The 23851-nt window shown below is 41.7% G+C and overlaps 1 protein-coding gene across 1 annotated transcript in view; it reads right to left on the bottom strand.

Moving 5' to 3' along the window:
• pgm2l1 (phosphoglucomutase 2-like 1) overlaps positions 1-23851 on the bottom strand; it is a 112223-nt gene that overhangs the window by 54886 nt on the left and 33486 nt on the right. The window contains exons 3-6 of the mRNA XM_078544977.1: positions 22877-22983; positions 17590-17674; positions 16121-16204; positions 14016-14209 (exon numbers count right to left, since the gene is read on the bottom strand). Coding sequence (XP_078401103.1) covers positions 14016-14209; positions 16121-16204; positions 17590-17674; positions 22877-22983 — 470 coding nt within the window. The remainder of the gene's footprint in view (positions 1-14015; positions 14210-16120; positions 16205-17589; positions 17675-22876; positions 22984-23851) is intronic.

Here is a 23851-nt window from a genome sequence, read left to right on the forward strand (position 1 = left end):
GTTAACATAAAGGAATTCAGCATGGAAATAACAGAGGCAATGGGTCACATGGGACAAATTCACTGGAATTCTTTTAAGTTTCCCTCCGTCGGGGGGGTTGTGTGGGGGCGGGTAGGAGGGAAATTTTTAAATTAGTGCATAAATAGTATGTAGAGAACAAATTTAAAAACAATTGCTCAAATCAAGTTTCTTTTTTAAAATTGAGAAACCAGTTCAAGGGCAACAGTACAAATGAGTGCCAAAAGTAGGAGAGAAGAACCAAGTTAGGAAATATAGGTAATGCTCGAAATGTCTAAAGATTATAGGCAGAAGACTGGGCAGAGAAATGAGGAGTCCAACAGTTCCCGAGAAAGAAAGATGGCACTGCAATAAGTCCTGAAAGGATCAAGATTTGAGGAATTTGGAGAAAGTAGCTGGCTGGATTGGGTAGCTACGTAAAATAGAGATGGCAATAAATGGACAAACAGAAGATGGAAGTATCATTTGAATTGCATCAACATACAATGGGTAAGTGTCAACTAAAAGATGAAAATTAGAGGATACATGGATGTAATTGCTGGTCACCCATTAAGAGTTACACCATAAGTGCAGGCAATAAGGCAGTCAAAAGCTACAATTCAATTTGAAGGCTTCTACCCGCAATCGAAAGTTTATTGTTTTTAATGCCTGCAACTTATTGGCAAAGCTCCATATGGAGTGTTGTGTTAGTTTTCACTTAAAAAGCAAAAGACATTTTGAAAATGATTAAAATTATGACCATAATAATTCTTAACGCTAAGTCAGGTTAGACTTCAGATATCCATTGTAAAATGCAAAATGTGAGACTTAATGCACTGTGTACATTGTACTTCAGTCAAATGCTGCTAAGTGTACACCACAGCTTTTGTGCTCAGTGTATCCACTGTTCAAAAGTTTATTAAACCAAGTTTCAAAATCAAACTATTGGTTGTATTTGAAATGACAAGACCTAACTGGCAGTTTACTCAAGGCAGTATTTCAAAGTTTGAAGTTCAACAGTAGTTAAATGGCACTGGAGCTTTTTGGTTAAGGATACCATCAGAAATACTGCTTTGTATTTCCTTGCCAGCCATCTCATTATTCTGCACTGTACTGTGCATAAGGATTTAGGGTTAAAGAAGCACATAACATTTTATTGATTTTTCAGAATTTTCTGCAAACCATTCCTGATATTTTGAACATGTGTTTAAAACAAATAGATTGGTTAAGTATTTCCCCCTTTCTACATTGTTACAGTCCAAAATTAATGATCGAAACTACTGGAAATACCCAGGTCAGGCAGCAACTTGTCACACTCAGTACAAGCATGAGGATATTGGACATTATAGACTGTAAGATCATACTTTGTGAAAAGTGGCCACAAACTCTGTTAAGATGGCAGCAACTAAACATGTGACAATGGATAATTAAACATGGACAGCATTTGATTCTGTCGCCAATATTTGGTTAAACATGGACCTGAATAAGGTAATTTGCAGCCATCGGTGAAGCTTACACCTCAAACCAGCATTGCAGGAATATGAAATCAAGGTGCCATAGTGAACTAAGGAGACTATTTGAGCTCAAGTTGGGACAGAGATAAAACTGAATGATCAATGTCAGCCGCTACTGTATCATGATGGTCTAGGTCCCAGAAGTGCTAACATTGATGTAACTGAAATTAACAGTCAGGGAATGCAATATAATACAGAATTGCTTTGTTCTGGGTATATGTGTTAGAAATATCTGCAGCAGCTGAAACATTACAGCTGAAAGTTTTCAAATGCAGCCAAAGTATTGTACTTATTCCAATGTCTCAGTCCACCTGAGAACAAGAGGCTTCATAGTTTCATGAGAATCCTTTGTTTTTTTTAAAAAACCTTCATTCCAACTAAGCATAAGAACATAGGTATTAGGAGCAGGAGTAAGCTACTTAGCCCTTGAGCCTGCTCCACCATTCAATAAGATCATGGTTAATCTGATTGTGGCATCAACTCCACATTCAGACTACCTCCTCCCTTGTTAGTCAAGAATCTATATACCTCTGCCTTAAAAATATTCAATGACCTGCCTCCATCACTCTCCGGGGAAGACAGTTCCACAGATTCACTACCCTCAAAAGAACTGAAATCAAGAGGTGAGGAGAGAATGACTGCCCTTAATGTCAAGGCAGCAGTTGACCAAGTGTGACACCAAGGAGCCCTAGCAAAACTGAAATCCACAGGAATCAGGAGGAAAACTCCCCACTGGTTGGAGTCATATTGAGCACAAAGGAGATGGTTGTGGTTGTTGGAAGTCAATCATCTCAGTTCCATGGCATTGCTGCAGGAGTTCCTTAGGGTAGTATCCTAGGCCCAACCATCTTCAGCTGCTTCATCAATGGCCTTCCTTCCATCCTAAGGTCAGAAATGGGGACGTTCACTGATGAATGCAGAATGTTCAGCACCATTTGCAACTCTTCAGATACTGAAGCAGTCCATGTCCAAATGCAGCAAGACCTGGACAACATTCAGGCTTGGGCTGATAAGTGGCAAGTAACATTCGCGCCACGTAAGTGCTAGGAAATGACCATCTCCAACAAGAGAGAATCTAACCATCTCCCCATGACATTCAATGGCATTATCATCGCTGAATCCCTCCCCTATCAACATCCTGGGGGTTGCCATTGACAGAAACTGAACTGGAGCAGCCATATAAATACTGTGGCTACAAGAGCAGGTCAGAATCTGGGAATTCTGCAGACAATAACTCACCTCCTGACTCCATAAAGCCTGTCCACCATCTGCAGGGCACATGTCAGGACACTCACATCCCATGAATGAATAAAAAAACTCCAATGGTGTTTGTTATTTCCTCAAAGAACTCCAATAAATTAGTCAAACATAATTTCCCTTTCACAAAATTATTTTGATGCTGCCTGATTGCATTGAGATTTTCAAGTTTCAACTTAACTAAGACAACAACAGGCCTGCATCAAAACAAAGACCAAGTTATAAATTCAATTTATAATAATTACGGCTTTAACTTGAAGTATCTAACCTTTTGTGTGTGTGTTTGTGTGAGAGAGACGAGGGATTGATACGTTGCGTTCAAACATCCAGGGCATGTGTGTGATAATCAATAAATCTTCTCTTATTAAAAAAAAATATACAAAAAAAGTCTGCTGCTGGAATTTATTTAAACTATTTGATGGCAAGGAAATACACACACCGTACACACAAACATCATGGTTACCAGCTGAAAGGGACCACACAAAACTCTTGTCTTTAAGAATCAGTGGAGAGAGGAATGGAGGGTTAATGTTTCAGGTCGATGACTTCTCATCAGAACTGACCAATGATCATCAAGCAGATCATCATCAGCTTTCTCTCTCATTAGACACTGCCTGACATTGCTGAGTCTTGCCAATATTTTCTGTTTGCATTTCAGATTTCTATCATCTGTTGTAATTTTCTTTTTTTCTTTATTTGTTCACTAGATGGGAGAGAGAGAGGGGATGGTGTCAAGCTTCAAGTATTGTTGGAGATGCATTCATCCAGGCAAGTCCATCACACTCTAGACTTGTGCCTTGTAGATAATGGACAGACTACCCTTGCACTCAGGCACCAATTGATTGTTCAAGTTTGTTTTTCCCTCTTCTTCCTTTGTCTATCAATTGTCTTCTTTCCTGGAGGCACTAACTCCCTTTGGTACTTCATCCAACTGGCCATTGCTCACATCAGAGTCTCAACTGCAAGTGCCTAGAAGCTATTCAAACCTAGTGAAATCATCTTCAAATCCAAATGAATTCTTCCCAATGCCTACAACAGGGATTGCTCAATAGCATCATGAAACCTTGACCAGTCTTCCTCTTCCCAACACGGAGGTGCTGAGGCCAATGCTGACATTCAGTGCGTAAGTTGGTGCAAGAGTTGCATAAGTGACTGTAGAGTAATAGCGTGGAGTCAATGCCTTCAGGCGGAGGGGGAAAGAAATAGCTGGGATTTTTTGTATACTGGCAACTCACTGCCTTAAGCAAGTGAATCAATACAGAAGCTTTTTCTAGGGGCTTAAAACTGAACAAATGGACTTGTTTAATTAAATGAACCTCATAGTTGGCAATTATCAGGTTTAAACTGAACAACTGTCAAGAAGATATAATAATGTCTAAAATATTATTGGAAATTATTTTAAAATAGAGTTCTAGAGGTGTCTGTGTCTGTGTGTCTTAGTTGGATTAAAGCCAGCTGGCCTAGAGGCTTTAATGTATAAAAGAAAAGTAGGTTTGAAATGTTAATAGGTAAACATAGGGAAGTAATAGGTGAAGTGTAAATGGGGCAATTTGCATTTTTAAAATAAACCATTCAAACAGAATGGGTAAAATATTACACCTAGCCAGAAGAAGCCAAACAATGTGTTTACTTTTTCCAAAGCTTACTAATAAAATTTGTGTTATGAAAGGGTTTTATTGTTAGAAGAGGTAAAATTCAAATAACCTAGTGATACAATAATGATTTGCATTCAAAGAGGAAAATATGTACAAAGGAAGAGAAGGCTGTTGGTAAAATATGAGGGATTCTAAGATCTAAAGCCTCCAGCCTGTAAGCCTCGAGCCGCTGTCTGCAGGGACCCAGAGCTGAAAGAAACTCATTTTGAATTTGACTGTCCAGAGTGTGCTTTGCCAGGGGTCTGTTTAAATCTGTGTTTTACTGTCGCCTTAACGGAGATGTAACTGAGAGTCAGATTAATTAGAGGATTTTTTTAGAAGTTATTATCGTAGTAATTTGTAGACAAATGTATGTGCTTACAATATTTTAATTAATAAATGTTTAATTTAGTTTTATAAAAACCTCTTGAGACTTGGTGGACTAATTATAACTGAATTCAAAGCCTATACCTCAAACATACAAATGGTTATGACAGTTATTTCAAGTTTCCTTCCGGGATTTAAACAACTCAGATTTTACCATTGGCTGTGTCCATAAGATCATAAGACATAGGAGCAGAAATTAGGCCATTCGGCCCATCAAGTCTGCTCCACCATTCAATCATGGCTGATAAGTTTCTCAATCCCATTCTCCCGCCTTCTCCCCGTAACCTTTACCAATTTACCAACCCTTACCAATTAAGAACCTATCTATCTCAGTCTTAAATACACTCAATGACCTGGCCTCCACAGCCTTCTGTGGCAATGAATTCCATAGATTCACCACTCTCTGGCTAAAGAAGTTTCTCCTCATCTCTGTTCTAAAAGGTCTTCCCTTTACTCTGAGGCTGTGCCCTCGGGTCCTAGTCTCTCCTACTAATGGAAACATCTTCCCCACATCCACTCTATCCAGGCCTTTCAGTATTCTGTAAGTTTCAATCAGATCCCCCCTCATCCTTCTAAACTCCATCGAGTATAGACCCAGAGTCCTCAAACGTTCCTCATATGTTAAGTCTTTCATTCCTGGGATCATTCTTGTGAACCTCCTCTGGACCCTCTCTAGGGCCAGCACATCCTTCCTGAGATACGGGGCCCAAAATTGCTCACAATATTCTAAATGTGGTCTGACCAGAGCCTTATAAACCTCAGCAGCACATCCCTGCTTTTATATTCTAGTCCTCTCAAAATAAATGCCAACGTTGCATTTGCCTTCCTAACTACCGACTCAACCTGCAAGTTAACCTTAAGAGAATCCTGGACTAGGACTCCCAAGTCCCTTTGCACTCCAGATTTCTGAATTCTCTCCCCATCTAGAAAATAGTCTATGCCTCTATTCTTCCTACCAAAGTGCATGACCTCACACTTCCCCACATTGTATTCCATCTGCCACTTCTTTGCCCATTCTCCTAACCTGTCCAAATCCTTCTGCAGCCTCCCCGCCTCCTCAATACTACCTGTCCCTCCAACTATCTTTGTATCATCTGCAAACTTAGCCAGGATGCCCTCAGTTCCTTCATCTAGATCATTAATGTATAAAGTGAAAAGTTGTGGTCCCAACACTGACCCCTGCGGAACTCCACTAGTCACCGGCCGCCTATATTTAAATCATGGCACACTTGTAAATGAAAAAGAAACCACATTAATAATCTAGATTTGACACAGCACTGAAGGAGAGTTTAATTGAAAAAAAAGGATGTGATTAAGATAATTACTTGCGAGCAAACAAGGCAACATCAATTTCATGGGACATGGAGCAGGGTACAATAATCAACTGTCACACAGATGCTCTTCAAAAATGCCTGAAGCATTGATCTCAAATTAGTCTGTTCAGTTGCAATTCAACCAAACAGACAAAATAAAAAACAACAGGGACAGTTAAATCACACAAGGAACTTGGGTAAATATTCTTCCCCCTAAGGTACTGAGGCCTACTTTAAGTATTTTTTCAGTGGATCTTGCTGGATAGGCCAGCATTTATTGTCCATCCCTAATTTCCCTCAAGAAGGCGGCAGTGCGCCGCCATCTTGAACCACTGCAGTCCATGTGGTGTAGGTACACAGTATTATGAAGGGATTTTCACCCAGCAACAGTGAAAAGAACAGCGATATAGTCCCAAGTCAGGATGGCATATAGCTTGGAGGGGAGCTTACAGATGGTGGTGGTCCCAGGTGTCTGCTGGGCCTGTATTCTCGAGAGCTTCAAAGAATGAGAGGTGATCTCATTGAAACCTACAAAATATTGTAAGGGATAGACAGGGTAGATGCAGATAAGATGTTCCCCCAGGTTTGGGAGCCTAGAAACAGGGTACACAATTTTAAAATGAGGGGGAAGTCACTTAGAACTGAAGTGAGTAGAATTCTTTTTACTTAGAGGGTTGTGAATCTTGGATTTCTCTACCCCAGAGGGCTGTGGAAGCTCGGTCATTGAGTATGTTTAAAGTAGAGATTGACAGATTTCTAAATGCCAATTACATAAAGGGATATGGGGATAGTGTGGGGAAAAAGGCATTTAAAATGGATGATCAGCCATGATCATATTGAATGGCAGAGTAGACTCCATGGGCTGAATTGCCTACTCCTGTTCCTATGCCCTTGTCCTTCTGGGTGGTACAGGTCACAAGTTTGAAAGGTGCTGTCGAAAGAGCCTTGGTGAGTTGCTGCAGTGCGTCTTGTAAATAGTACACACTGCTGCCACTGTAAGTCGGTGCTGGAGGAGGGAGTGAATGTTGAAGGTGGTGGATGAGTGCCAATCAAGTGGGCTGCTTTGCCCTGGTTGGTGTTGAGCTTCTTGCGTTGTTGGGGCTGCACTCATCCATGCAAGTGGAGTGTATTCCATCACACTCCTGACTTGTGCCTTGTAGATGGCGGACAGGCTTTGGGGAGTCAGAAGGTGAGTTACTCACCACAGAATTCCCAGCCTCTGACCAGCTCTTGTAGCCACAGTATTTATATGGCTGGTCCAGCTCAGTTTCTAGTCAATGGTAACACCCAGGATATTGATTCAATGATGGTAATTCCAGTGAATATCAAGCAGAGATGGTTAGAGACTCTGTTATTGGAGAGGGTCATTGCCAGGCACTTGTGGGGTGCGAATGTAACTTATCAGCCCAAGCATGAATGTTGTCCAAGTCTCGTTGCAGTAAGATGAGGCATGGTTTCATAATGTATTATTTACAATCAAATGACCTTACTCAAGCAGCCACAAGAATGGCTGATGTATAAACTGGAAGTATCATCCCAGTGGAGGATTAGATTGAGGATTAGATTACAGTGCAAGGTGCATGCATAGCATGACCAAGCAGATTGCTTGTCAACCCATAAATCTTATAGGAGACGCCAATGGCAGACAGTAAGAGCAGGAAAGTTTCCTGATCAGCCAGAGCCACATGGTAGCTGCAGCACAACAGCATCACCACATTAAAAGACTCCACGAGCAAGCTCTTGCCACGGACTCTGTGACAAGCACCCTTCTTGCTTCAAGACAGCGCAAGCATGAGAGAGATTACAGTACATTGCCTGTTTTAGGAAAACTATGAAGTTAACCTAATCTGAGAGGTCTTTGTCTGATAGCGAGTATCAAGAGGGATAAACTCCATAATTGCACAATACATACAGACTCACTTGTATGAGCACATTATCTCCATTTTTAAAAAAAATCATCCAACACAATTTATGAATCTACATGATGTGGTGGCATTCCGTGATGTATTCAGTGTGTGGGGCTAACGAATCCATATGGCATGTTCTGATCTCCACCTTGTTATTGGTAGAAGCACCAAACTAAGACCCAGCATCTCCGACAGAAGAGTACGAGAAAGCTAAATCAAGAGTAATGTTACCCATTCTAGCACAATAGCTAGTCCTGTTTACAGAACAACCAGACAAAAGGCTACACAATAGAGAGTGAAATGCAGGCTTGTGCATTTAAGCAAGCACAATGCTCAGACCAATATGGGGATAGGAAAATAGGAGTAGGCCATTCAGCCTCTTGTACCTAATCCAACAATCAACTAGATCATCTATCTCAACACCACTTTCCCACACTACCCCCATATCTCTATGTCATCAGTACCTGGAAATCTTGTATTTCTAATCAAAGATTCTCTCTCATTAATGTACTGATCTCATCCCTTATTAACAGCGCTACTGCACCTTTTTTCCTTTTTGCATCTCCTTCCCAAATGTCAAAGATCCTTGAATATTTAGTTCCTAGTCCTGGTCCCCTGCAGCCACACCTCCATAATGACAATTTTATCATACCCATTTACTTTTATTCGTGCCATCAATTCACCTTCCTTGTTGTGAATTCTGCCTGCATTCAGATAAAGTGCCTTTTAATTCTGCCTTTTAACATTATGCAATATTTTGACTCTATTTGATACTGGTCTTTGTTTCTGCTACTTTCCACTTTCACTTACTACTTTTACCAGTTTTGTTTTTCTCCTAACTGAATTCCCTCTCGGGTTCCCAGCCCCCTGACAAGCTAATTTAAACCCTCCCCTACAGCACCAGCAAATCTCCCCAACACCACTAAAAACAGATCATCAGGTAATTTATCTCACTGCTGTTTGTGGGATCAGTTTGCAATTTGGCTGCTGCATTTCCTACATCACAACAGTGACTACACTTCAAAAAGTAGCATTGACTGTGACATGCTTTGGGATATCCTAAAGTTCCTTCCTTTTCCATTTCAAAATATATGTAACTTCCTTGATAATTCTAAATTTAATATACAGCACTTAGCTTTATAAAGAGATCCAGTCAATCAATAAAAATAGACAATTCACACAAAATGTTCTCAATCTCAGCCGGTGGGAGGTCCTGACTGGAGGGGAAAATAAAAATCGAGCAGAAAGAACAGCATCACTAGATCTCTTGCACATTGGTTCAGGTCTGGTCTAAAGACTATTGTTGGCAAGGTCACCTTCTCAACCAGGGATGGAGGGAGACTCAAAATGGGATAGTGGATAGACATTTCAGGAATAAATGCAGGAAGTTGCAACATTTAGAACAAGTCATTCTGAAACTATTGCAGCTGCCAGCAGAATAAAGCAAGAATCCAATAAAATATCGTATACTATCAGAGAAGCACAAGAACTTCTAGTTATATGACACCTTTAATGTAATGAAACATCCCAAGGTGACTCACAGGAACATTATAAAACAAAGTATGACACCGAGCCACACAAGGCGATATTAGGTCAGATGATCAAAAGCTTGTTCAAAGAGGTCAGTTTTAAGAAGTGTCTTGAAGGAGGAAGGCAAGGTGGAGAGGTTTAGGGAGAGAATTCCAGAATTTAGGGCCTAGGCAACTGAAGGCACAGCCACCAATGGTGGACCAATTATGACTGGAAATGCACAAGAGGCCAGAAGCGGAGGAGCACAGATATCTCAAGAGGGTTGTGCTGTTGGAGGAGATAAGAGATGGGGAAGGGCAAGGCCATGGAGGGATTTGAAAACAAGGATGAGAATTTTAAAATCAAGACGTTGCTTGACTGGGAACCCATGTACGTCAGTGAGCACAAAGATGATATGGTAACAGGGCTTGATGCAGGTTTAGCACAACAGTATCACATCAGAACAAAAACAGAATTACTTGGAAAAACTCAGCAGACCTGCTGAGTTTTTCCAGGTAATTCCGTTTTTGTTTTGGATTTCCAGCATCCGCAGTTTTTTGTTTTTATCTCAGTATTACATCAGACATGACCTAACTGTATGCCTATTTTACACTTGTAATCGAGAACAATCATTTCAAAATGATTGATTTCCCATTCCCATGGAGCTGTGTCCAAAAATACCAACAAGCAGTAGTCCACAATGACAAGTATGTTGAGCTTAGATAAACGAAAGACACAACAAGATATTGCAACCAAAGATAAACTTTCCAATGTAAGCCTCCCAGAAAGATTCTACCATCCATCTAAGCCCCAAAACTGAGGTCAGTGTTTCACTTGATACCTGTGCTTAGGGGCAGGAGCAGGCCATTCAGCCCTTCAAGCCTGTTCCACCATTCTATTAGATCATGGCTGATTTATTTCTTAATGCCATCCATCTGTAACCCTTAAGTTCCCTGCACAACAAATATCTATCAATTTAGTGTTGAAATTTTCATTTCAGCCCACCACACACCCAGTCTCAAAAGCTTTTTGGGGTGAGAATGTTCCATTACCCTTTTTGCGAAGAAGTGCTTCCTGACACCATCCCTGAACAATCTAGCTAATTAAGATTCTGCCCCCTTGTTCTGGACTCCCCCCATCAGAGAAAATAGTTTCTATTTACCTTATCAAATGCCTTTATTGTCAGACGTTGAAGGTTTACATAGGATTAAATATGTTATGTGGCACAGAAACAGGCCATTCAGCCCAACCAGTCTATGCCAGTGTTAATGCTTCATCCGCCTTTCTTCACCCAAAATATATCCCTCATATGTTTGTCTAGCTTCCACCCTTATATGCATTTATACTATTCACTTCAATCACTAAGTTTCACATTATCCCCATTCTTTGTTAAACCTTTCATAATTTTAAAGACTTTCATCAGGTTATCCCTCAACCTTCTTTGTTCTCCCAAGAGAAAAACAGAAGAGACCAACTTGGCAATTTTTTCCTGATATGTACACCTACGCATCATCCTTATCAATCTTCTCTGCACTCTCTCCAGTACCTCTATATCCTTCTTTATAACATGGTGACCAGAACTGCATGCAATACTCAAGTGTGGCCCAAAGTTTGATATAACTTCCCTACATTTCAATTTCAATTCTATCCCTCCAGAAATAAAGCATACTGCTTGGTTTATTTTTATTTTAAAACGGCCTTGCTAATCTGTGGCACATAACTTTTGGTGATTGGTGTATTCTGCCGATCCCTTTGTTCCTTTATCCTACCTAGACTTGCACCCTCCAACTAATAAGCGATCTTCCCATTCACTTGCAATAATTTGCCCATTCTGCAAGTAAACAGCAAGATCGATTGCTGGCAACAATTACATTTCTTCCTGTTGGATTCATTTTCAAAGTTGAAAAGGTACAAAACAAATGTTTCCAAAATTGACGCCAAAATGATCCAACTGATTAACTATTAAAAAAAGTATTAGCATAATTGTGATTAAAAAGAAATTCTTAGTGCCCCTCCTGAAGATGCTGCTTCACTGCTCTGTGCTGGCTTTGAAAGGTTTCCTCTACCTTGTTCAAATAGTAATTCTGTAAGTGTCAAGCTAGGTAGCATCTATCTATATTTGACCCTGGAGGGATTGAAATCCAGCTTGTGCCTAGTCCTGAACCCAAATGTGTATATGTATGCTGCACACACATACACTCCAGCAAAATGATCATTGCAGCTCCATTGCTCACTTTCCTAGCTCATCGTACTTCACCAGTTTTTAATCTAATACTCTATCTAATCTTAATAGAATTTATGGATTCCGCTTCAACAATGGTTTTGTGGCAGGAAATTCAAAGCTGTTCCAGTGCAGATACTGCACTGGCATCTACCTGGCAATGTGGAAAACAGTCCATGTATGTACTGTTCACAAAACAGGGAAAATCCAACCCAGCCAATTAACACCCCTTCAGTCTACTCTCCACCATCAGTAAAAGTGATGGAAGGGGTCATCGTGCTGCTATCAAGCAGCACTTACTCAGCTGCTCACTGACACTCAGTTTGGGTTCCACCAGGGCCACTCAACTCCTGACCTTATTACAGCCTTAGTCCAACCACAGACAAGAGAGCTGAACTCCAGAGGTGAGGTGAGAGCGACTGCCCTTGACATCAAGGCCACATTTGACCAAATATGGCATCAAGGAGTCCGAGCAAAACTGCAGTCGATGGGAATCAGAGGGAAAACCTTCCACTGGTTGGAGTCATACCTTGCACAAAGGAAGATGGTTGTGGTTGTTGGAGGTCAATCATCTCAGCCCCGGGACATCACTGCAGGAGTTCCTCAGGGTAGTGTCCCAGGCCCAACTATATTCAGCTGTTTCATGAATGACCTTCCCTTCCAATATAAAGGTCAGAAGTGGGGATGTTTATTGATGATTGCACAATGTTCTGCACCACTCGTGACACCTCAGATACTGAAGCAGTCAGTGTCCATATGCAGTAAGACCTGGAGAGCATTCAGGCTTGGGTGGACAAGTGGCAAGTAACATTCGTGCCACGCAAGTGCCAGGCAATGACCATCCCCAGCAAGAGAGAATTTAACCACCTCCCCATGACATTCAATGGAATTACCATCACGGAATCCCCCACCATCAATATTATGGGGGTTATATTGACCAGAAACTGAACTGGACTAGCCATATAAATACACAGTAACTACAAGAACAGGTGGAAGCAGGGAATTCTGCGGGGGGTAAATCACCACCTGACTCCCCAAAGCCTGTCCACTATCGACAAGGCACAAGTTAGGTGTGTGATGGAACATTCTCCACAAGCTGGATAAGTGCATCGCCAACAACACTCAAGAAGCTTGACACTATCCAGGACAAAGCAGCCCACTTGACTGGCACCCCATCCACCACCCCAACCATTTTCTCCTCTAACACCGACACACAGTGGCAGCAGTGTGTACCATTTCTAAGATGCACTGCAGCAACACACCAAGCCTCCTTCGACATCACATTCCAAACCTGTGACCTCTACCACCTAGAAGAACAAGGGTAGCAGCAAGTTCCACTCCAAACCACTCACCATCCCGACTTGGAACTTTATTACCATTCTTTCACTGTCACTGAGTCATAATCCTGGGATTCCCTTCCTAACAGCACTGTAGGTGTACCTACACCACATGGACGGCAGCGGTTCAAGGCAGCAACTCACCATCGTCTTCTCAAGGACAATTAGGGATGGGCAATAAACGTTAGCCTAGCCAGCGACGCCACTTCCGTGGAAGATTAAGTTAAAAAAGACCCCATCTGGTTCTCTAATGTCCTTCAGGGGAGGAAATCTGTCGGCCTTAACCGGTTTGGCCTACATGTGACTCTAAACCCACAGCAATGTGGTCAACTCTTAACCGCCCTCTGAAATGGCCTAGCAAGCCATTCAATTTTATTCAAGAAGGTAACTCACCACCATCTTCTCTTGGGCAACTAGTGATGGACAATAAATACTGGCCTTACCAGCCATGTCCACATCATTTGAATAAATGAAAAACAGAAGTAGTTGGGGTGCTACACCTGGCTGCATTTCCTCTGTGCTCTGAAGAGGAAGAAAACACATCTGATTATGTTTCCTACTTCTGTTCACTATCCCACGCTCGCTACTGAAAAACACAGACATAGGACACCAGTGAAAAAGATCTGATGTGATGCACCTCCATAATGATGAGTAGCCCACTGACACCCACCCACTGTCAAGAGCGAAGTTCTGAAAGGCCAACAAACCTGTGGAATTGTATCATGGCAACAGCTAGCTACTTCCGAAGAGGGGAGAAAGAAGAGAATGAAAGAGAAAAATGGGGGCAAAATTTCAATTATGAAAGATATTAATCAGGTTCAATTATGACAAATGTTATAGAAATAAAAAGACAATAAATAATAATGCAATAAAATTTGTTCCATTGTGCCTGGTTTAGCACATGTGCCCTATACAAAGCAGAAAGTACTCAGCTCTAACCTGTGGAAGCACAACTTTTTCAGATCCTCTGCGTAGAGTGCACAGACTTCATTCAGAGGGTCCTGCCGCAAAGGGCTAATATCAGGCAAGTTCTCATTCCATGACTCCTGCCAGGGTTCCAAGCTTTCTTCAATACTCGCTAAGATTTTTTTATCATGAGGAGAGCCAATCTGAGCTCCATTTTCCCAGTAAACCTGTCAGATAGGACAGAAATAACATCTTACTGTTAAATTTAAATTCAAAGAGTCTACAGAATGTTCTGTGTTAGAATTTTGTCTCGTCTGTTGGCTATGGAAAGGGGAGGGAGACCCCCTTTCTCTCTGTTTCTAGTAAAAGGCACAAAACCACTTTAGCGTTATTCATCCCGAATTAAAGTCTCATTTCTTTTCTGCTCCACCACCTTCCTCAGGTCACTTTTGGTAAAGACTGAACCAGAGGCAGCACAAGTGATGCGGGATCAGACCAGGGCTCAAACTCAAAAGTTTGGTTTCCTGCTGATGAATAGTTATTGAAAACTTCAGCAGCTAATTATAATTTTTTTCCGAAAAAAAAAGGTTGATATTTAAAGTGATTTTTGATGCCAGCTTTCCATTATTTCAGAAATTTCCAGACAGCTTAATAACAAATCAGACTGTCTAGTTCAAGGTCAGATTTGGGAACACTCAGCCAGTGTGGTTCTTCTCAAAGGATAATGAAGCAAAGGCAGTGCTTTATCTATAGGAATTCCTGTAGTTTTACAGGAAGGACATTAAGAAAAGCTGATAATCTACAAGTGGGCTGTCATCTGACAATCTAAATGACCACTGTTTAAAAAAAAATCCTGGTCCAAGTTATGGTATGGCCACTTTATTTTTATTTTTGAAGGCATGGGGATGCTCACTTTTGCAAAAATGTAGTAAAAAAATCTATTAGGTGTTATTGAATTCTACCACTTTTCAATCAAGAACAAGTGTCATCTTCAGATGAAGCAAATTAGCAGACGGGGAAAAATTGGACTATGGTCTATGGAGAGAACTCTAAAGTCGTACATTCTGTCCTCATTTCTATATATTTCCATGATCATGGCAAGTAATTGTGAACTTGTCAAGGTGCAATTACACCCTTCCAATTTTACATATCCAGTGGATATCTTGAAAATATGCAAAATATAGTGTCAAACATCCACTTTATCTGGGAGAGCATGCCCCGCACTAAAATTAAAAGTTAGTGGTGTACAGCATACCCATTTCTAGAATTATCAAACCACCATCTGCTCCACAGGAAGATGTATACTCCATACATGCAGTCATTCAAAATGGCATAAACAACCTACTGTCCCATTTGCATGCATGCACGGCAGTCACAAGACAAGAGTTAAAACAGGATTAGAAAACAGGTTCAGATAAAACTGATTCTACAGCAATGGAATCGGACAGCACAAATCAAATATGAACATAAATGGCCAAAGAAGAATGGAAGATTACATATACAGGAAAAAATAAAGGTAATGGGGCGGGGGGGGGGGGGGGTGGTAAAAGAGAAACAAAAAGAATAAAAATGTGAGGAGAAGACAAATGCCGCAAGGGTGGGGCAGAGAAAAGGAGAGCTGCCGCTTTCAAAAATTGGGGAAGAACAGACAGTACATACTGCAAGCCATGAAAATCTTGAATTTAAGAAATCTTCCTGCACAAGAACAGAAAAATGTTCAAAACTATGGAAATGTTGGCAGGTACGCGAGGGCATTACACTGTATCTGTAGCCAGAATTTTCTCCGCCTCCTTAGCTGGGTTTGGAGTGGTGGGGCGGGGGTATTGGATAAAGCAGCCCAACTCTGCTGAAAACTCATTTCAGGCAGGGAGACCGCAAAAATAACTGTGCTGAAACTATATTCCACTAGCTCGACTCAATATCTTAATTTCACCATGCCCAGCTACAATTGGGCAACCGGACTAAAATCATTGTCTAACATTTCCCCCATAACAACCACTTGAAGCAAGACCTGACTATTCTGCTTTGAATTCTGGCCTTTTGTTTCTGTACGTCAAGGGGTGTAAAATATATGTCAACTACTCACAAATCGTGCACAAAGCACTTTGCAAACTGATCAGCCATGTACTGCACCATACCTTATAACCATTGTCTTGTTTTGGATTATGTGATGCGGTAATCATCACACCAGCTGCAACACGAAGCTGCTTAACAGCATAGGACTGGAAGAAAAAAAAATTCAGGTCATTGCCAACAAATGGTTAGCTGCCTTTACTACCTGCTTTCCCATCTCCATTCTTCCTGCATCTTCCCACAAAAGAAATGAGGCATTTGTAAAAAGCAGTAATACAGAATGAACTAAGTTGAACTCCAGATGAAAGTCACTGCCCCGAAATGTCAAGTCTGTTTCTTTCTCCACAAATGCCACCTGACCTTTTTCCAGCATTCTCCCTTTTAAATTCCAGGTTTCCAGTATACATAGTATTTTACTTTTGAGCTTTGAAAGTATTCTGGTTGTGGCCGCGTCCCATGCTGGCATTGGCTGTAGTGATTTGGATTAGTGTGTAGAATGCCTGGAAGCAATGTGAGGTTGGATAGGAAGGGCTCCTGCTCTGAGTCCCAGTCTGAACTCTCCAAATATTAAAAGCTGCAAAGTCCAGAGTGAAAAAATGCCATTTCACTCATCAAGATTGTCCATTCAAAATCAAGTCAGTATATGATTATTTGATCATGGACTTTTATTGTCTCCCACCATCTACTGATCACCTGCTTTAAGAAACAGTAAGTTCCTTCATTTCCTCCTGAGGAAGAAAAAATGTTGAACAGTGCTATTAAGGACAAAATCCGGAGAAACTTCTTTTCCCAGAAAGTGGAGATAATGTGGAGCTCACGACCATAGGGTTAGTTTCGGTGAATGGCATTAATGAATTTAAGGGAAAGCTAGATAAACAGGGAGAAAGAAATAAAGGATATGCTATTGGGTGAGATGATGAGGGGTGAAAGGCGGCTTGTGTACAGAATAAACACAGACATAGACCAATTGGTTGAATGATCGGTTAGTGTGCTGTAGATTCTGTGTACAGGAACCAGGAGGGTGTTTATAGAAAGCTGTATGTAGCCCAGATGGGATAAAAGCTCAAACACACTAAAGCATTCCTAGATCAGATAGTGCCATGAGATGCAGAATAAAAGATCCCCATACACTGCTTCAAGAACATCACCTGGCTGCAGAACATAGTCAGTGCAATAATTTCCCACTTACAAAATCAACCACCCTGAGTGAGATTGCTAGCCGAGTGTCAGTCAGTTACAATTTAGGGGATAGTTTCATATAATGACCTCACCTCCCCAAGGTACTGGATGAAGCCAGTGAAATAAGTTAAGTAAGAAGAGACTGTCTTCTTTATCAGATGGGTTAGATTTGAACCAATATTCCTGCAATGAAAGGTCAGAATCTAAACCATTGTGCCACAAACTCCCACAAATTCCAAGCTTGAAGCTTTTTACCAAGAATCTTACATTAGATTTATGAGGGGTCCTTTCTGCTAATCCATGCATGAGTGTATCAGAATCAGACACGCTTGCTTTAATCACAGCCAATTCTTACCACAAATGGTGTTGGTACATATGTAGAAAACAGATACACAGGTATATCCTTTCCAAGGAAGACAGCAGCAGTCAACTGAGCAAGTCTGCAACAAACAGTAAGAAAATAATTTCCATGGCATCAACCATCAGATTACACTATATTAATATTAGAACTGGTCTTGTAAAAGCTCAACAAGATTCAGCTAGTCACAGAACTATCCACACCAGAAAAGATCCAGGTTGGATTGAATTAAGTTGTTTTAAAAAGCAGGAACTTCACTACTATTCCACACATTCATTGATTTTGTTGTCCTGTCCAAAAGTATTAAAGGATGTGTGTCAATGGCAGGTAGCCATCAGTTCATTGAATGGGCAGAACAGGTTCCAGGGGCTAAATGATCTACTCCTTTTCCCAAGTTCAAAATATGACAGACTACTGTACAACACTGGAAGGTCATGCAATGAACATGAACGAAATTGAACTTGAACTACTAGTGGCAGTTTCTCCCAGAGTAAAGAAAAGCTTGGCCTATTGAACCATAGGCCTGAATCTTCTGGTCAGCGTGCAGGGGTGGGCCCTGCTCGTCAATGTGTAAAATGACACACGGTGATGTCGGGCATGCGTCCCGATGTCACCGCACATCATTCTAATCTTCAGTTCAGCAGGCACGCACCGGAGTTGGCTGTGCACCCGCCGAACTGTCAAAGGCCTATTAAGGCCATTAATAATCTAATTAAGCCGGTTGCCTGGGCTGCCCGTCCAACCTTAAGGTTGGCCTTCGCATTTATCATGAAACCTCATCTACGGGCGGGATGAGGTTTCATGAAGGCTAAATTGAATAAAAATTATTAAAATTCATTGACATGTCCCAGCTCATGTGACACTGTCACATGAGAGGACATGTCTGAATATTTCTTTAAATTTCAATTCTTCATAATCAAACTAATCTCCCCTCAGGCAGCTCTGTGCCATAGGGAAATTTGTGTGCTCTTTCGCATGCATGCGCAAAAGAGCGCAGGCCCTGACTCTCCCTCCCTTCCTCCCTCCGCCCCCCACAGGCACTTCCAGGTGCGCATCACGCTGGGCAGGCCTTAACTGGCCCGCCCACGTAAAATGAGGGCATGCAGCCGATCGCGGGTGGCAATCAGCTGCGCGCCCGCTCCCGCACAGAGGGGAGAAAATTCTCCCCATGGAAAAGTTATAGCGCAGAAAGAGGCCATTCAGCCCATCACGTCTGTGCCAGACAGAAAAAGATGAAAGAAACTAGCAGCTCATTTAATCCTGCTTTCCAGCACCTGGTCCATAGTCTTGCAGGTTACAGTGCTTCAGATGTAGATCCAAGTACCTTTTAAATGAGTTGAGCCTTTCAGCCTCAACCACGGATTTAGGTAGTGAATTCCAGATAACCACTACCCTTTGGATGAAAAAGTTTTTCTTCTTGTCCCCTCTAATCCTTCTATTAATCATCTTAAATCTACGCTCCCTGGTAATTGACCCCTCAACCAGGAGAAACAAGTCCATCCTGTCTACCCTATCTCAGCCCTCATAATTTTGTACACCTCAATTAGGTCACCCCTCAGCCTCCTCTGTTCTAAGGAAAACTACCCCAGCCTATCCAATCTTTCTTCATAGCTGCAATTTTCAAGCCCTGGCAATATTCTTGTAAATCTTCTCTGTACTTTCTCGAGAGAAATTATGTCCATCCTGTAATGTGGTGACCAGAACTGCACACAAAATTTCAGCTGTGGCCTAACCAGCATTTTATACAATTCCATCACTATATCTCTGCTTTTGTATTCAATACCTCACCCAATAAAGGAAAGCATTCCGTATGCGTCCTTTACCACCTTATCCACCTGTCCTATAACACCTTCAGGGACCCGTGGGCATGCACTCCAAGGTCTCTCACTTCTTCAACCTCTCTCAATATCCTCCCGTTTATGGAGTATTCCCTTGCTTTGTTTGCCCTCCCCAAATGCATTACCTCACACTTTTCCATTTGTCACTTTTCTGCCCACTCAACCAAGCCATTGGTATCATTCTGGAGTCGACAGCTATCCTCTTCACTATCAACTACATAGCCAATTTTTGACATCTGCAAAATTCCCAAATCATACCTCCCACAATTATGTCCACATCATTAATATATACAACAAACAGCAAGGGCCCCAACACTGAGCCCTGTGGAACAACGCTGGAAACCATTTTCCATTCGCAAAAACATCCTTTGTTTCCTGTCACTGAGCCAATTTTGGATCCAACCTGCCACTTTCCGCAGTATCCCATGGGATCTCACTTTCCTGACCAGACTGCCACATGGGACCTTGTCAAGTGCCTTACTAAAATCCATGTAGACAACATCCACTGCACTACCTTCATCAATCCTCCTTCTTACTTCCTCAAAAAATTCGATTAAGTTAGTAAAACACGATGTTCCCCTAACAAAAAAACATGCTGACTGTCCCTGATCAATCTGTACCTTTCTAAGTGACAGTTTATCCTGTCTTTCAAAATTGATTCCAATAATTTGCCCACCACTGAAGTCAGACTGACCAGTATATAATTTTCTGGCCTATCCCTTGCACCCTTTTTAAATAATGGTACAGCATTTGCAGACCTCCAATCCTCTGGTAACTTGCCTGTATCTATTGAGGATTGGAAAATGATCCTCAGAACATCCGCTATTTACTCCCTGGCTTCCTTTAACAACCTGGGATACAATCCATCTGACCCTGGGGACTTATCCACCTTCAAGGATGTCAGTGGCTCCAGTACTTCCTCTCTCACAATGCTTATTGTATCTAATATTTCACACTGCTCCTCTTTAACTAGAATGTCTGCATCATCCCTCTCCTTAAAAGATGGAGACAAAGTGCTCATTGAGAATCCTGCCCACATCTTCAGCATCAACACACAAGTTACCATGTACATCTCTGATAAGCCCTCCTCTTTCCTTAGTTATTCTCTTGCTCTTAATGTACTGGTAAAACATCTTTGGGTTTTCTTTGATTTTACCTGCAAATATTTTTTTGTATCCTCTTTGCTTTCCAAATTTTCCATTTTTACTTCACCCCTGTACTTTCTATACTTCTCTAGGCTTTCTACAGTATTAAGTCTTTTGAGACTGTCATAAGCTTTCTTTTTCTGCTTCATCTTGGCCTGTATGCTTCTGGATAATCAGGGGGCTCTAGATTTGGCAATACCATCCATTTTTTTGTGGGGATATGTCTACGCTGTGCCTGTAGAATCTTGCTTTTGAATGCCTCCCACTGATTTGGCACTGTTTTCCCTTCCAATAGCTGTATCCAGTCCACTCTCGCTAGCTCACCTGAGCTTCGTAAAATTTGTCTTCCTCCAATTTAGAACTTTCACTCCTGTTCTATCTTTGTCCTTTTCCATAATGATGCTAAATCGAATTATGTTGCGTCACTATCTCCAAAACGTTCCCCCACTGCTACTTCATCCACTTGCCCAGCTTCTTTTCCCAAGACTAAATCTAGAATTGTGCTCCCTCTCATTGGGCTTGTTACGTGTTGGCTAAAAAAGTTCTCTTGAACGTAGTTTAAGAATTTTGCGCCCTCTGTGCCCTTCACACTGTTCATATCCCAATTGATATTAGGGTAGTTGAAGTCCCCAGCTATTACTGCCTTATTATTTTTGCACTCAGAAATCTGCCTACATATTTGCTCTTCTAACTCTTCCACTATTTAGGGGTCTATAGAACACTCCTAGCAGTTTGGCTGTCCCTTTTTATTTCTGAGCTCAACCCATATGGCCTCATTTGGTACAAAAACAGAAAATGCTGGAAAAACTCGGTGGGTCTAATAGCATCTATGGAGAGAAAAAAAGAGTTAACTTTTCAAGTCGTTATAGCTCTTCTTCAGAGCTAAAGAGAAGTAAAATGTAATGAAATTTATACTGTTTAAAGGGGGGTGGAGCAGGTGAAGTTGGATAGAAGGCCAGTGATAGGCGGAGGCAAAGGAGAGATTGCTAGAGATGTCATGGACAAAAGGACAAAGGGGTGTTAATGATAGTGATACTGGCTAAAGGAGGTGCTGGTGGCAGCATAAGGTCGGAGAGCAGAACGTGATAGTGGCAGGACAAGGGTAAGCACTCTGGAAATAACAATATGAACAAGTAACAGATGACCCTTGTGGGGGGAGGGGATGGCGGTGGGAAAAAAGATTGAAAATAGGATAAAACAATTAATAAAAATGAATTTAAATAAAAATAAGTGGATAAAAAATAAAAATTAAGAAATGTGAATGAATATTGAAAGAAGGGGATATAAAGGGGGTGAGGATGGAGGACAGAGTTCATGGTCTGAAGCTGTTGAACTCAATGTTAAATCCAGGAGGCTGTAAAGTGCCTAAATTGGAAGATGAGGTGCTGTTCCTCCAGTTTATGTTGGGCTTCACTGGAACAATGCAGCAGGCCAAGGATGGACATGTGGGCATGAGAGCAAGATGGGGTGTTGAAATGGCAAGCGACAGGAAGGCCTGGGTCATGCTTGATGCCTCATTTAGTATATCATCCCTTCTCACAGCTGTAATTTATTCTTTAACCAATAATGTTACAGCCCCATCTTTTTTTAATCCCACTCCCCATCCTGGAGTCATGTCACAGAAACACCTGTCTGTTCCCCTGACTAACGAATCCCCTATCACTATAGCTCTTCCTTTCTTCTTCCTCCCCTCCAGTACAGCTGAGCCACTGATGGTGCCACAAACTTGGCTCTGACTGCGCTCCTGAGGAACCAGTGCCCTCACCAGTTTCCAAAACAGAAAACCAATTTGTGAGCAGGAACCCAGGGGACCCCTGCACTACCTGCTGAGTTTTCTTGGACTGCCTGGCATTCACCCATTCCCTTTCTACCTCCAGGCTCCTAAGCTGTGGTGTGATCACCTCCCTGAACATGCTATCCATGTAGCTTTCAGCCTCACGGATGCACCACAGTGACTCCAGGAGCCGCTTGAGCTCTGAAACCCGGAGCTCCAGGTTCGACAGCTGGTGACACTTCCTGCACACATGGTCGTCTAGGACATCAGGAGCGTCCACAACATCCCACATTTTACAGGACACGCATTCCACACAACCGAGCTGTCCTGCCATGGCTTCAATTTACTTCTTTTACTTTATTTTACTTTGTTTACTTCTATTAACATTATTAGATTTCAGAGTTTGGAGTGGAAAGCAATCATGCAGCTTATGGTAATTTTTGTATTGTTTTGACCACTTTTGGATCTGATTGAAAGGAAAGGAAAGAAAGATATTGCAAGGTCCCCCATCTTTGAACAGCACTCACCTCTTGCTACTACAGCTGCTAGTCTCTTGACCTCGAGTATCATATCCAATCACAACACCCCGCTGCTTTAGGTCTGTGAAGCACTTCTCAAGATACTTAAATAAACCCTGCAAAGAAAAAAAAACTTTTAAACAAATTTCCTCCAAGTAGCAAGCTGTAAATTTTAATTCAATAAAATCTAATAAGACCATAAGACATAGGAGCAGAAATTAGGCCATTTGGTCCATCGAGTCTGCTCCGCCATTCAATCATGGCTGATAAGTTTCTCAACCCCAATCTCTTGCCTTCTCGCCGTAACCTTTGATCCCCTTACCAATCAAGAACCTATCTACCTTGGTCTTAAATACACTCAATGACCTGGCCTCCACAGCCTTCTGTGGCAATGAATTCCATAGATTCACCACTCTCTGGCTAAAGAAGTTTCTCCTCATCTCTGTTCTAAAAGGTCTTCCCTTTACTCTGAGGCTGTGCCCTCGGGTCCTAGTCTCTCCTACTAATGGAAACATCTTCCCCACGTCCACTCTATCCTGGCCTTTCAGTATTCTGTAAGTTTCAATCAGATCCCCCCTCATCCTTCTGAACTCCATCGAGTATAGACCCAGAGTCCTCAAACGTTCCTCATATGTTAAGTCTTTCATTCCTGGGATCATTCTTGTGAACCTCCTCTGGACCCTCTCTAGGGCCAGCACATCCTTCCTGAGATACGGGGCCCAAAATTGCTCACAATATTCTAAATGTGGTCTGACCAGAGCCTTATAAAGCCTCAGCAGCACATCCCTGCTTTTATATTCTAGTCCTCTCAAAATAAATGCCAACATTGCATTTGCCTTCCTAACTACCGACTCAACCTGCAAGTTAACCTTAAGAGAATCCTGGACTAGGACTCCCAAGTCCCTTTGCACTCCAGATTTCTGAATTCTCTTCCCATCTAGAAAATAGTCTATGCCTCTATTCTTCCTACCAAAGTGCATGACC

This window comes from Cetorhinus maximus, chromosome 7, assembly GCF_964194155.1.
Source record: "Cetorhinus maximus chromosome 7, sCetMax3.hap1.1, whole genome shotgun sequence".
In the NCBI taxonomy this organism is placed as follows: Eukaryota; Metazoa; Chordata; class Chondrichthyes; order Lamniformes; family Cetorhinidae; genus Cetorhinus; species Cetorhinus maximus.